This window comes from Coffea eugenioides, chromosome 2 (genome assembly GCF_003713205.1).
Source record: "Coffea eugenioides isolate CCC68of chromosome 2, Ceug_1.0, whole genome shotgun sequence".
NCBI lineage: Eukaryota > Viridiplantae > Streptophyta > Magnoliopsida > Gentianales > Rubiaceae > Coffea > Coffea eugenioides.
Window position 1 is genome coordinate 29,642,122 of NC_040036.1, and position 14,419 is coordinate 29,656,540.

At 36.7% G+C, this 14,419-nt stretch overlaps 1 protein-coding gene across 1 annotated transcript; it reads right to left on the minus strand.

The window, feature by feature from the left end:
- Nucleotide 1: 1 nt before the first annotated feature.
- Nucleotides 2-11,788, minus strand: LOC113762070 (myosin-12). The gene is made up of 39 exons (XM_027305322.1): nt 11,398-11,788; nt 10,786-10,929; nt 10,548-10,693; nt 10,306-10,462; nt 10,176-10,234; nt 9,900-10,059; nt 9,669-9,818; nt 9,420-9,556; nt 9,187-9,333; nt 8,786-8,887; nt 8,644-8,701; nt 8,446-8,547; nt 8,336-8,373; nt 7,983-8,109; nt 7,732-7,902; nt 7,507-7,638; nt 7,250-7,356; nt 6,944-7,004; nt 6,648-6,825; nt 6,011-6,216; nt 5,294-5,413; nt 5,074-5,172; nt 4,678-4,893; nt 4,330-4,469; nt 4,139-4,240; nt 3,359-3,467; nt 3,198-3,284; nt 3,042-3,101; nt 2,757-2,927; nt 2,453-2,608; nt 2,173-2,379; nt 1,939-2,088; nt 1,776-1,846; nt 1,559-1,658; nt 1,421-1,477; nt 1,237-1,293; nt 977-1,057; nt 531-610; nt 2-450 (listed from the first exon to the last, which is right to left on the minus strand). Exons 1-39 carry the CDS (start codon nt 11,533-11,535, stop codon nt 327-329), a joined length of 4,707 nt encoding a protein of 1,568 aa, XP_027161123.1. The 5' UTR covers nt 11,536-11,788; the 3' UTR covers nt 2-326.
- Nucleotides 11,789-14,419: the final 2,631 nt, after the last annotated feature.

Genomic DNA, 14,419 nt, shown 5'->3' on the forward strand with positions numbered 1-14,419 from the left:
CTGCACTGATGAAATAATACCAATGTGCTTTTCTCTGCCAATATATTTAAATAATTCCCTGCTTTATATCAGTCTTTACAATAACCCAGTCCAAGAGCACTACTGCAATTCAAAAAATGTGATACTATTTTCCTAATTCCAGCTGAGCTAAAGAAAAATCTAAAAGAAGGCAAATTTTACATTTGATTTCTCATCACTCACCACCAAAAAAAAAAAATTAATGAATAATTGAAACAAAATGGCAACTAAATTGGTATACCTCCAGTGGCTGCTCTAACTGCTCTCAGTCAACAGTAAAGAAACGTGTAGATGAGACAAGAAAACTCTTAATCTGTTTGCTGCAATAGAAAATGGAAATCAGATCTTTGGCGAAGGAGCAAAGGTGGATCCAAATCAGACAGCCTCATATCATGGAAGGATTGTGATATCTCTTCAACGGAGAAAGGTATGCTGTGAAATGTCAAATCAGTTAGTCATGACTTTGTGGCACTACTTTAGCATCTGGTGGCTGTACAGAGTGTATTTGTTACCTTGAATCCACATCAAGCAAGAAAATATTGTTTGACATTGTTGAATCTTCCACTGTTAATGCTCTCATCTTGCCAATTACCTGAGATTCCAGAGACTATTCGTGAATTCCAAGCTACATTATTATATTTCTGGTGGTGTCTCGTATTAAATTTGAGTAGACATGATTTCTCGCACATTTAATGTTGTGATGTTAAAGAATTTAGTTCACTATCTAAAGGACCTGATTAATGTAGTTTGATCACATTAGATTTATTGCCCAAATTCTAATTTAAAGGTAGAATACATAATTGAGTCTAAAAAATGCTGTTACTTTAATTCTAATTTATTGCCTAGTGACACCATTTACTACAGATTTTGTCTGAGTCTGAATCATGTAGTTAAATAACTTTCTGGAAGAAATAGTAGAAACCCTCATGTCAATGAATAATATAAGGAGAGTCCTTACTTCTGGAGACAAGCCATGTGTTCCATATTTGTCATCCCAGAACATTGTCCCGATGCGATATATTTGCGCGATGCTCAACATCTGAACAGTAGGAAATAATAGAGATTGAACAATAAGGTCAGACTTCATTTGGTGCACATCTTGGATATTCTAATTCTTTTTATCTAAGACTAAAAACTGGAAGGTCACAATTGAATGGAACTTTTATACTCTACTCGTTTATGTTCATAGTTATATATTGGATGCACATAATCGATTACCGGACATATTTCGTTCGTCATGTCCTCCAAGGACTTTTGAGCCTTTTGATGTGAAACCTGCAAAGTTGAAGCAATTTTAGTTTAATATTTAATCTTAAGTACATGCCATACCAGTCTGAGATTTGCACCTTTTGTGTACTACACACAGACAAAAATATTTTGAACTGGAATAAAAACACCTTACCAAGAACCCCACTGCTTGCCTTATGTGCTGAAGTTCATCCCAAGATGATCCAGTGAACTGCAGAATAACAAGCAGTTATGTTTTGCGTTCTGTTTCCTTGAATAGTAACCAATAAATGGTTTTTCATTTATCGATTACCTTTTCTGTTACTTTAATACACCAATTTTCCAGCTCTTGCAAACCTGCCTTCACAAATTCCCCATTGCTGAATGAGCAACACTCACGACGGAGCAATAAACTGCATAAAAATTGGCATGCCTTAATTGTTGAAACTTAAAGTAACTTAATAAGCTGGTGCTTTTTGCAATTTTAATGTCATCTGTCTCTGTTGTAAGATTATAAGGAGGCTGCATACCTGTTGAGGAGCTGAACATTGATGAAGGAAAAGACCTGATTGAAAATCTTCCTTATAAGAACAGAAGGGACCTGAAAAGAAAGAATGGCTCATGAATTCTGGCAAAATAATTCTGTTGTTACATGAACCAAGGCAAATCCATGGAAATTATAGTTCAGCCTACATTGTTTTCAGAGAGTATGCTTAAGGTATGATCCAAGTTGTTGACAATATTTTGCCAGTGTACATTGGACGCCTGTTGCTTTGCAATGGAATTGGAATGGATAGTTTTAGACGACCCTCTCAGCACTCTGGTCCTTGCAGATCTTGGTGCCTGTTATTGCATTTAAAGATTTTGTTAGAAACTGTTTAAGACTGTTTTTAAACCATACAGTTGTTTCCTTGTAAATGTGCTTACTTGTATACATAAGTTGAGGAAAGGACCAATGTCTTTCTTTAAGTTGTCACGGATCATGCCATATATTTTTTCGACACATGCAGTAAGATGTTGCTTAAACAACAGGGCCGGGTATTTAGCTTCTATTCTAGATCGCATATTTGAGTTTCCTTCCATTCCGCTGTAACCGCTTGAAGTTTCTGTCCTTATTGAAGGTTCACGAAAACCCTGAAAATCAATCCAATCATTGTAGGAGCTTGACTTGAAAATTTGTTAGTAAATTCAATTGTGGGAAACCTACCTGTGCCATTCTTCTGAAGAAAGTGCTGGGCGGACTCCTGTTACGATGAGATACTATATTTGGTGTATTACTTGCTTTAATTGTATGTTGCACCAGAAGCAAAAGAGTTGAAGTGGTTGACAACCAATATGCTAGAACTTTAGAGTTGTCCTGATCCTGCATGGACATGTAGTTTACAGTAGTTGTTTTATGAATTCTAGGGTTGAACATATATTATGGATGAATTTTTTGCTGGTAAATGTGCGACACACATTAAAGTATGTTGTAGTCATACCTAACATTTTACATAATTGAAGGGTCTTACCTCTATTGATGATCGGATAGTATGAATAATCCTGTCAAATATTGTTGTCTTGTCTGCTTCGAAGGATCTCCAGTGAAGTAGTGCTTTGTACACAATGCAGGCAGCAACTGGTCTGCTTTCGCTAAATCTCTTATCTTCCATGAGACATTTGATCAGGATATCATGGTTTTCCTGATTGCATGGAAACAGAAGAGGGTTTCTGAGATATTGAATAAATGGCTTGACAATCCACTGAATCATACCAGTTAATGTCTCTGAGAAACAGGCATGGTTTTTGGCTATTACCTGCTGCTTGTCTGTAAGGGATCTTTGTTTAGTCAGGAAGGGAACAACATTGCTGGAATCCTGAAAATGAAAATTTTGGGTTATTTCAAGAAAGGAGTATAGTCTTAATCAAATATCATATCTTTTTTGAGAAATTGTGCAGGGAACTTGATATACCTTGGCTAATTGTTGTTCAGGCATTTTCCTTTCGTGATCTTCCTCTGTTTGAGGTCCATTACTGATCTTCAATCCATTGTCCAAACTCTGCATGTCCAAAGAGGAGCAGTTAATGCTGCAGAAAATTACCATTTTATAAATAGTGCAATCAGCCAGAGTACCTTTACTGTGGAACATTCCCCATCAGAAATTGATGTTGGCTCCACCACAACATTTTGGCTGCGAAGGGTTTCATTTTCTGACTCCAAGTCACTGATCTTTCTCTTGAGTCTGGAAAAGAATGAAATCTTTTAGATTTTCTATTGTGAATATTGTTAAGAAAAAGGTTTTTTATGACAACTGACATAAATGTTGTGAATTGAAGGAAAATTTAGTCCAAAATCATTTTGCCACTATACTGTCAAAGAAAGGTACATGTTTGCAGCTTTACTGCAATGAAAGAGGCTATTTCTGTGTATTGAAGCTGCGTAAACTATTGAGCAGACTTACTGTTGTGCATTGGTCTAGCCGTAGTTAAAGTTCTAGAGCTGTATTATTAGAAACTCATTTTGACTGAACATATCTCCACATTATGCACCAAGAAATCTAGGAATAGGTATAAGAACTTAAAATCTCATATACAATTTGGATAAAACCTCCATTATTGCTTTGATTCAAGAATATAATTAGCTGATTCAAGGAAAATGGGCTAAATGTTAATCATATCTTACGCTGCTGTGAGCCTCTTCCGTTGAACAAATAGAAGTGTAACTTTATGAAATAAATTTCACAATACAGGGAGTCTCCAGGTTTCAAGCTCAACCCATAATATCTTCTTTTATTGAATATTGTAACGATTATTGTGTTTGTCATGATGCTAGTTTTGTGATATAATATGTGGAATAGTGAGAAAGCAAATTACGTTGAACTTCGTGAACTGAAATGGATATGCATACTCTTACATTTCCATTTCTTCAATAAATTCCTCAGTAGCTGGCGCAGCTAAAGCCTGTTGGCGGATAACCTGATTCTCGGATTCAAGGTTTGATAAGTTGAGCTCTAGTCTGAGATTGAAAATTTACCTGAAATTGTCAGAAGAAAACCCAAAAACTTTGGAGATGTTGATGTATGCCAATGTATGCTATTCTATTACCTTCCAATTGTCTCTTGAAGTTGCAAAACCCTGAGTTGTGACTCCTCTGCCTCTCTAAGTCTGGCCTGGCTCTCTTTCTGCACTTCAGAGTATGTCTGCTCAAATTCTGCTACCCTTTTGTTTAATTCTGCTATCTCTTCCTGCATGTGAAAACTCTCTTTGTCAAGGATAACATGCCCAGCAACTATATTCTTTGTGCTGCAATCACGTAGCAATATCTTTATAGGAGACACTAATCAAACTGCATTTTTGTTAACTCTGTATTATAATTAAATTCCTCTATTCCAAGATGCAGGAAATTTTTGTGTTTTATAAGAAATTCATAGTGATATGTATTGCTTGTTTTACCTGAAGTTCCTTATTTTGGTCTGTCAACATCTCTACCTTGCTGTTGTCCACAACTGGTACCTCTTTGATGACTGGTGGGGCTTGCTCAATTGCTATTTTTGCTGCTTCTTTTTCATGTATGATTGCCGCATGTGCTTCATCTAGTTGTGCTTGCATTTCCTGCAATGTATTTTGTAATTTGGTAATCTCTAGTCCCTTGGCTTCTTCGAGATCAATCTGCAAAGATGCCAAGCAAATTTTATGATAGTATGCACATTAAGAAACTAGTGCGACTGAAGTACAAATTTATTCATAGTCAAATGGTCTACGGGCTACAGTTTCTGAAGTATCTTTCAATTCTGGTTAAACATATTAGTTCAGATCTTTATAGATTAAACAAGATTTTCAGGTTCATACCCTTAAGTGCTTTTCGAATTCTAATCTCCATGTCAGCTCTTCTACACGTTTTTCTAGCTTGTCCTTTGCTTCTTTTAGTGCTCCCGTTTCCCTTGCAGCCTGCATTTGTGGAATTTCAGTTGATTATTGATCAACTATGTGAGAATTGGTGAATGCAGAATATTTTGGTAATATCTTTGTTAGCTGATATATTATCCAAAACCGAGGAGAATATGCTTACCATTCTCAGTTTCCGAAGCTCCTTCCTTGCTATTCTAGCTCTCCAGAGGCATTGAAGAGTGAGAGTTGCTTTCTTTTGCTGATTATAGGCAGTAACTGCATGGAATCTTCGCCATTGTGTCTGCAAATGATAATAATGAACAGAATTGTGAAAGACAGTGTCAAGACATTGTTTTCCATCTTCTTCACTTTCATGATCTAATGAGAATCTAAGTTATTTTGTTGTAGCTCATGACTATCATGACATCCCACTCTGAAATTTTTGTAAATTTTTATAGACATTACAAATTCATGTTAGAAAGAAGACTGCACAAGGGACATATTCTGTGGTGTGAAATTCAATTTGAAGAATTATGCAAAGAAAGTCAATTGCGAGATTCAAATGTCATCTTCCATCATCAACACCCTTCTGACATATTAATTTTTGTTAATATTGCTTTATTTTGCCCACAAGTTTGGTACCATTGGACAGCAATCTAATTGGTTCCTATGTGGCTGATGTTGACTTGTGTCGAATGATCAACATAATAACAAATTGAAATATATTCATATGAATTGTTGTTTGTGACTCTAGCTTATCCTTTAAGCTGACAAAAAGTTTCATTCAAGAAATTTGAGCCTGTTTTACAGGAACACATGTCAGCTCAGAATGTGGTACTTTTTGCAGTATGCTAATGTGTGATCAACTTTGTCTTGAATAAATTATGATCTAAGTCACCTGAATAGCAGTTGCTGCTTTGTTTCGTCTCCTCTGTCTGTACTCATTTCGAGCTGCCATTGCTCGCATTCCTGTTTGAATGACTGTTACTGCTGCTTTTAGTGTTGTGTAAGATTTTCTTGCTGCACGAGCACGTTCATGTTTTTGTATGCGGATTGAAGCTGCTTCCTTCCTCATGAAATCATAAAGTCTACGTGCAATTTGTGCTGTATAAGTGGCATAAGGGATTATTAAAATATGTGCATGTCCATATAGTATTGAATATGCACAACGAACTGGTCTTGCATTTGTTTTTAATAATAAAAGAGAATGCCTTTGAGCTAGTATGAAATTGCAATTACTCCTACTTTAAGAAACTGGACTTGCTGAAGGTTAAATCTGATGCATGATAAAAAAATGTATACGTCCTGCAGCAATATGATATGAAAAGAACAAGTGCACTCTGGTATGAAATCCACCAGCATCGTTTTACTGTTTTAAGTAATTTGATTAATGCAAAAAACTTGATACTGTCAGAACTTACAGAATTACCTCTTTATGTTGATGCATGCGTGAACAAGACTGGACTTCATGAAAAATCTTTAGGCTTTTTTTATTTTTATTTTTTTCCTTACCCATCCAAATTATTTTTTCTCACCTCTCCAAAGTTTTTGGGTATCAATTGCTGCCTTTCGTAGAGTAATGAACTCCTTCCTGGTAAGGTGTGTCCGGATTTGCCTTTGGATTCGCCTTGCTGCAAGAGCCAGAATTTCAGCTCTTCGAGCATCCAGCTCAGCCATCTGCCCAGCTCTGAGAAATACCTTACTTTTGCCAATCTAAAAGATGGAGGATCATTTAGCTAGGATGCTATCTTAACCATGGAAGTCCCTTAATTTCATGAAAAAGGTACTTCTTATTCTGCATCACAGTTATGTATGCTATTAGATTTGCTACCTGATAGCCCTTTAAGCCCATTCTGTCACAAATTGCAATACATGCTGATTTCTCCTCATATCTGCATTTTCAACACATTAAACACCTTTGAGATCCAGCAGGCAAATTATTAAGTCATCCTGAAGCTAAGCTAAATGGGATGGGTATGGTGCTCTGCCCAAGCCGATTGAACATTTGATTTTGGAAAATATTTCTTTTTCAGTGGATGGCTAGTATCCTTGGTGTTACGATTCTCTGGATTGGAGACCTCTTTTATTTGTATACGTGCATGTAAATCTGAAGAAGGTAGGTTTTGATAATACATACCCATCTAGAACATCTGGAGCTAACATACCAAAGCGGTCAAGAAACTCGTCGAATGTTCTCTTTGTTGGATATCCTGCACAACTTATCCTAATTGCCTCTAAGACGCCCTGCCACAAGATGCAGCCAGAGCACGTTGGTAGAAAGATGCAGCCAGAGCATGTTGGTAGAACTAAATTAATCACCCACATTTAGGAAGAAACCTTTGTTATATGTGTATTGGGAAAACATGCCAGCATGCACTTGAAAAGGAAACTTACCCCACATCTCAACTGGTTTAAGACATTGTAATTCTCGAATATCCCTGGCTTCAACACTGCATTAGGCTTTATGCATCTGATATAATGTGGCTCTGTCGTATTCAAGGTTTCCATTAAAGATTGTAGCTGTTGCTGGAAGTTTGAATGAGGAAGTAAAGGAACATTTTTAGAATTCTGACAATTATATATCTAGATCCATATTTATGCAAATGATATTAAGCTTACCTTAAAGCGGGTACCGATGGAAGAAAACTTGGATTGCTTAGATGTTTCCTCTGGTAAAGAAGGAAAGAGATTTGCAACAAAAGGGCATTTTGAGGCAGTCAATAGATCTTGATGTTCTGCAATAACATAATCCTTGTTTTTGTCTAAGAATTGATCTGCTTGGTAAATAACCTGTTGGGCCAATGTTTCGAAGATAAGGAATGGTCTGGCAGATGACTGGATGATGGGAAATAGGAATGAGATTAACTCACATCACCAGCATAATGATTAATTGTGAAATCAGTTCGAGCTAGTTTTGGCTTGCTGAAGCGTTTGTGTGCTTTGTATGTCTGGTACATCTTCTGTGCAAATGTCTCATGAGTTGACTTGGGAAACATGCTGCAGAAGACATAAGCAATATACGTGTCAACTGATTTTTTCCATTTTAATTTCCTTGTTATAAAGTTCTTTTTATCATATCATAACTGCTGAAGGGATGCTGACTTGTAACAGGCAGCACTATTGCTCTCTGAGATTTTAATTTACCAAAAGAGGTTCATTTTGAATTAGATTAGTCACGAATCATTACCTAATCACAACAAATCAGAGAAAAGAATTTACTTACCAGGCTTCATCAAGAAGTGCAATTATGCCACCAGGTTTCTGTGCATTAAGGTCGAATGTTATCATCTGAAATGCCTTCTTGTATTCAGTTTAGGGCTAAGATGACATTACCTTCTCAATAAGATCCAGAACATCTTGATTGTCTACAAATTCTACATAACTCCAGTCAATTTCCTCCCTTGTGTATTCTTCTTGTTCCATCTTGAATACATGCTGTATACATGACATTTTCCATTTAATGTTACTTAACTCTACATGAATGTGCTGAGAAGAAAAGTACTGGAGAAATCAATGAACTTTCATTCTGACCTGATTAAAATGCTGCTGCAACTTCTCATTTGTCAGGTTTATGCATAACTGCTCAAAACTACCACGTGAAGCACATAGCATGATGCTTTTGTTGAAATTAGTTACTATTATAAGAACATGTCACAAGTCAAGTAGCACGCACCTGTTGATTTTGAAGGTTTCAAAGCCATAAATATCAAGAACTCCTATTATGCTTTTTGCTTCAGGATCTTGCCCGATGGAGCTATTTATCTTGTCCACAATCCTACATGTTAGCCGTTAGATGTGCTTAATTTGCATAATTAAGCCCTATATTTAGGAAATATTAATTTGACAATGCACTTGACTCCTAGTTTCTTCTAGTACTACCGTTTGAACTGTAAATGTGCAATCATGTGAGAAAATTCTCATTTATTCAGATTCTAAATAAATGTGCAATCATGTTTTACAAAGCTAAACATAGGGGAAAAAGAAGTGGTGATGTATCACTTCAAAATAGGCATAAGCTAATATAAGTTGTAATTTTGAACAGCAAAAGTTCCAATCCATAAAGGAACTATTTACCAATCAAACAATCTGGAGTATATGGTCTTTGCCAGAGCATCACGACTAGTGGCAGCTGCAGCTGGATCCAGTGGTTTGGTGATGTTTCCATCTGGAGTTACTATTACACGCTTGCAGAGCAAGTCTTCCAGTGCCTTCTCATTGCACCTGTAAGAAGTAAACTGACAAGAGTATAGATTCGTGTTCAAATCTTGGAATGCCTAATCAAGGGTCGAGGTGATCAGAGTTCTGACATTAATAACTCTGCAGCTGTCCAGAGATGATAGAGTGATTTCTCATCTTTCACTTTTGAAGAGTCAACATCCTTCCCTTTGATGAAGTCAATGTTCCCCAGATGAAGTATTGCAGCAACCACTCGGAATATAGCTTCCTACATAAGTAAGTATAGCAATGTCAAAGGAAATTAATACTGTGGCCGGTTTAACTTGCGGTCCTGCCCCCCCCCCCTCCCTGCCCCACCTCCATCTTCCCTCTTTATTCACCTGTTCGTCCTGGTGTATCCCAACAACATCCATGGCCTTCCTGGTTTCTAGATACTCTCTTGCATCATCTACATTTGCCACTTCATAACAATTTGTTTGGTTCAGATAGTGGAATGTTCTTGGGTCTCCAAGTTTGTATTTCTTCACATCCTGCGTATATTTGAACAGTTAACTGGTTGAAGTATGTAGAACTTTTTAGAGTCAAGAACAAATTTAATTTTGTGAGATCACCTCAGGAGGTGATGCACAAAGCATGTAAAAACAATGGTAATTCCTTTCTGGATCAGAAACTTGGCAAACACGTGATCTTTCAAGTAGGTATGTTCGAACTGCAGCCCCAGAGATTTTTCCATGCTTATCGAATTGGATTTCTACAAATTTACCAAAACGACTGGAACAGACACTCAGTCAATAAATCTCTTGTAAGTCCATCCATAACAAAATGGAAATTGAAAAGGAAAATTTGGAGATTGGTAGGGAGTTAAAAATAGTATTCCTATATTGTACCTTGAGTTGTTGTTTTTCACAGTTTTAGCGTTGCCAAATGCTTCCAAAACAGGGTTGGACTGACAAGGGGAAATGTGAGTTTACTGACTTGTTGTGAAAAATCTTGTAAGTGGCATTTAAGATTACTTACTTCAAGAACTTGTTGTTCAACTGTTCTTCCTTCAGTACCTGATCTACCACCCATGAAAGCAAGATATCTCATTAGCATTTTTGTTGTCTCAGTTTTTCCAGCTCCACTTTCTCCACTTACCAAGATAGACTGGCTTCCCTGTTCATTTATCATTGATCTAATACATGGAGTTTGACATGTCAGCTATAGCATCTTGGGAGGATCTTTTTAGTGAAAATTAGTACAGCATATTACTGAGATACCTGTAACAGGTATCTGCAACAGCAAAAAGATGGGGACTTAGCTCTCCAAAAGCAGCTCCTTTATACTGCTCCATCATGTTGACATCATACAAATGTGGAAGTCTTCGGAAAGGGTTCACAGCTATTAGAATGTTCCCAGTGTAAGTCTGCTCAATCCAGGATCATGTAAAATTAGGAGTAGCTTTACGTGATTGTTTCACATAACTTTAGACAGTGTTTTGAGTAGTAATCTTCTTACATATATTTCATTTAGAGCATAACGGCATGCAAGGTTGTAGAGTACTCCAGGCTCATGGAGGTAAGCTAATTTGGTCATGTCATCGACCCCGGCTGGTGGTGCTTCAGTGTCCTTGGGGTATATGCTGGAAATGGGTGCAACTATCTGAAATTTGAAGGATGCAACATTTAGTTTGTCTCATCTGATCAATTCATGGTTTCCATACAGTTTCATCTCTTTTGCCAAGAAAGTTGGGGAATATTGAAAATAACCTCACCTAAGCTGAACATAAAACATCTGTGATCAATTTCTAACTCTGGCTAGACATATTTCGTATTACATTACCATTAATAATCCGTACAAATGGTTATTGTAGATTTAGCTAATATTTGGTTGATAGGTTGTTCCAAACAAGAAGTTCTCTTCTCGTACTTTTAGTTGGTCCCTGAGTTCTTTAAGCAATCTTTAGTGTACAAGCTAAGCTTTAATAGGATACTCTGTCATGCTTCTTAAATTCACATTTACTTTCAACCTTATCATACTGAGCCAGCTTATATTTCTTCTTTCTGTCATGAACAGGATGGCAATACAAGTATTAGCAGTTATAGGTATAGCAGGGCAATGTTGGCTTACCGTCTTCTCACTTGTTGTGACTATGGTGGCATCGTTGCCCCTGATTTCTGTAACTTCTCCATCTATCCAGGCAACTTCAGGATCCTCAGCCCAGACATGGGATCCAACTATGATGTTTACAGGAGTTCCCTGGATCATCAAAGAGCACAACTTGATCAGAATCCTTTTCCTGTGTTGAGAAGAACAGAACGAACGCAAAAATTGAAGTGCATAAAGTAATGGTCATCAAGAACAATCTTACCATTGCTCTTGAATTATATGATCATTGAATTCAGAATGACAGTATGAAGGCTGTGATAAATTTTCTTGTCTTTGATGAATGTGTGAGGGCAGGGAGAAAGATATTTAGATGAATGGTGTTTCTAAGAAATGATGGCTTGGGGGTGGTGGAATGTAGAATTGAAAGCAGGAGAAAAAAAAAAGAATGTTGTCAAAGTAAATGAAAAGCAGAGGTAATGAAGGTGGTAGTAACACAAAAGCAAAAGGCAGAGCAGCCACCCTTCACCTCCCCTCCCCCACCTGCTGTCAACTTTTTGATCTCAGTCCACATAGGATGCTGACTTGGCAACACAAGAGCCCCATCACTATAAAACTGTGCCATTACTTTTTGGGCTGGCCAGTTGTGTGCATCAATTGCTTGAGCAATAAGGGTAGTTAAATTTCAAATAACCACAGTTGATGATGCAGGGAATAGTTGCTTGCCACTATTACTTTTAATTGCTTATTGCATCCCCTCTTCACAGTGGACCTAAAATTCCTGCTATTGGAGGCCAATGTGTTCCTAATTATGGTGTGCATTAGCATCCCAGTTGGCAGTACTAGCTCTGACAGCATAGGTACCTTATGCTTTAGTAGTCTTTTTTTTTTTTTTTTTAATACTTTACTTTCTCCTAAACAATGCAATTTATAATTTCTCAAAACCAATGCCTCATTTAGTAAATTGACAGCCTAATAATGCCCACAATAGTTTCGTGTCAACTAATGCAATTGTAACTTGTGATCACTTTGACATTCTTGAATTTGCACGGCATGCTTTCATAGTTTTCTTAAATTTTTCTTCTTTTGAATACGGTCAAGAAAATAAAGCATGTGACATACGTGGTTAGTTAATATTGCACTAACGTCACACCAAATTACATCAAGAAATGCTTCCACCATACTATATAATCGCTCGGATTAAGGATACTATGTGTTTCAATTATGCACAAGAATGAAGAAACTTGAATCTGGATTCTTGTATGGCTGCAAGAATTTGGCAAAACTTGTAACACGTTTAGTACAAGAATTTGGTCCATCTTTGCTAGGCTGTCGGCATCAAGGGACTTTTCCTACATCCCATGGTCAATGGTGGGGGAAAAAAAAGGGAAGGAAAGGATCATATGGGGATCCTAGTTGCAAAGTCTGAACAGATTTTACCTTTCATATGTAGGACACCTGGAAAGCTCTGACCTCTTTAAGGGTTCCTCATTTTCTACTGATTCTCCAAATTCCCAGCCCACATCATCCACCAAACTTTTTTGGTATGGCCATCCGGGCCTATGTTGTTGTGCTGAATTGAAATCAACTTCCTTGGATTTAGGGCGGTGGAGATGGTAGAGTTCTTGAGTTGAAACATCTAAGGGATTAGTCCATTCACATGGGAAAAAGCTATAATGTGTGGGTCATCTAAAGCCTCCCTTGCTTTCCAGCCAAGCTTTCTTCATTAATTTTCTTTTATCTTTTTGTTATTTAATTCATTGTTTTTGCCTCTAAGAGTTGCTCAACTAAGACTAATGATGATTTTCTAAGGTTCCAAATCCAGGGGGGATTGATTTCAGACCAAAAAGAATTTGAGAAGAACTCTGCAATCTGCAGCCGGGTCTCCATTATGACCACCATGTTGATCTGTTTTGCCAACTAAGGCCAGATTATTTATATAATCCGAATCTCTTGAATTTTTTTATGACTTATGTGGTGGGTTCATTCTACGTTTACATTGATATGCTACTAATTCTTTTTCCTCATTTGCTTCATCTTTCTTCTTTATCAAGATCTCCATTTGCTAGATCTTGTTTGGTATGCAATTTTTCTCTAAAAAATATTTTAGAAACACATTTCCTAATCACATTTTTATTTCATACATATCAAATCTCTATAGTATATTTTTCTACAAAAACTTCAGAAAATAGCAATTCAGAAGAGGATCAGTTTCCTGTTTATCTTTATTAACCAAGCTCTATTTTATTGAGTTTTGCTTCAAACTGAGAAATTCTAATTTGGATTACTTCAATAAATTGTAGATGCAAAGGTTTCTCTTGAAAAACCAATTCATGCGACACAAAAAAATGGAGAATCTTGGACTCGTTTATTTGATTCGTTTTTGTAGATTATCTTTTGACATCGTTTTCATTGTTTTTCAAGATTTATTTTGGGTACATTATATTCATGTATGCCCATGATTAAATTGTTTCGACTTTTGTGCAATGTCACCATTTTGTCATCTATAATTTCAGAAAAGAAGAATGAAAGAAATAACTTATAAACATCTATTTGATTGGTTTCTCAAAACATAGGGAAATAATGTTTTCCTATGTCAAAACAACTGAAATTTGATCATCTAAATTGAATCCAAACTGAGATTAAAAATCATTTTGCACTCTTGTCAACCCCAAAGGTTGGCCTATTTTTTTTTTTTTTTTTTATCGCAATGATAACATTTGAATAATTTACTCTAGTCTAGTTTAGAGGGAAGAGGAGTCTAACTGATTGGATTTGTCGGAGGAAGCCTAGGCATAGGTTGGCCCGTTCTGATTTGAAGGAACTAACCAAAGTTGGTCTACTCTTGTGAGGCCAAGCTAGGTCTACTCAATTTTTTTACGTCTTCGGTCTTGCATTGGACCAAAGCAATATTTGTCAAGTACCCACAAGGCCACAACCCATGTACACATTTTCCATAGTTTTTTTTTTATTTTTTGATAGGTAGGGAATTTTAATGATTTAGAGGTTCTGAATTCTAATTCTTTTACATCCTTTCCGTTTTTAA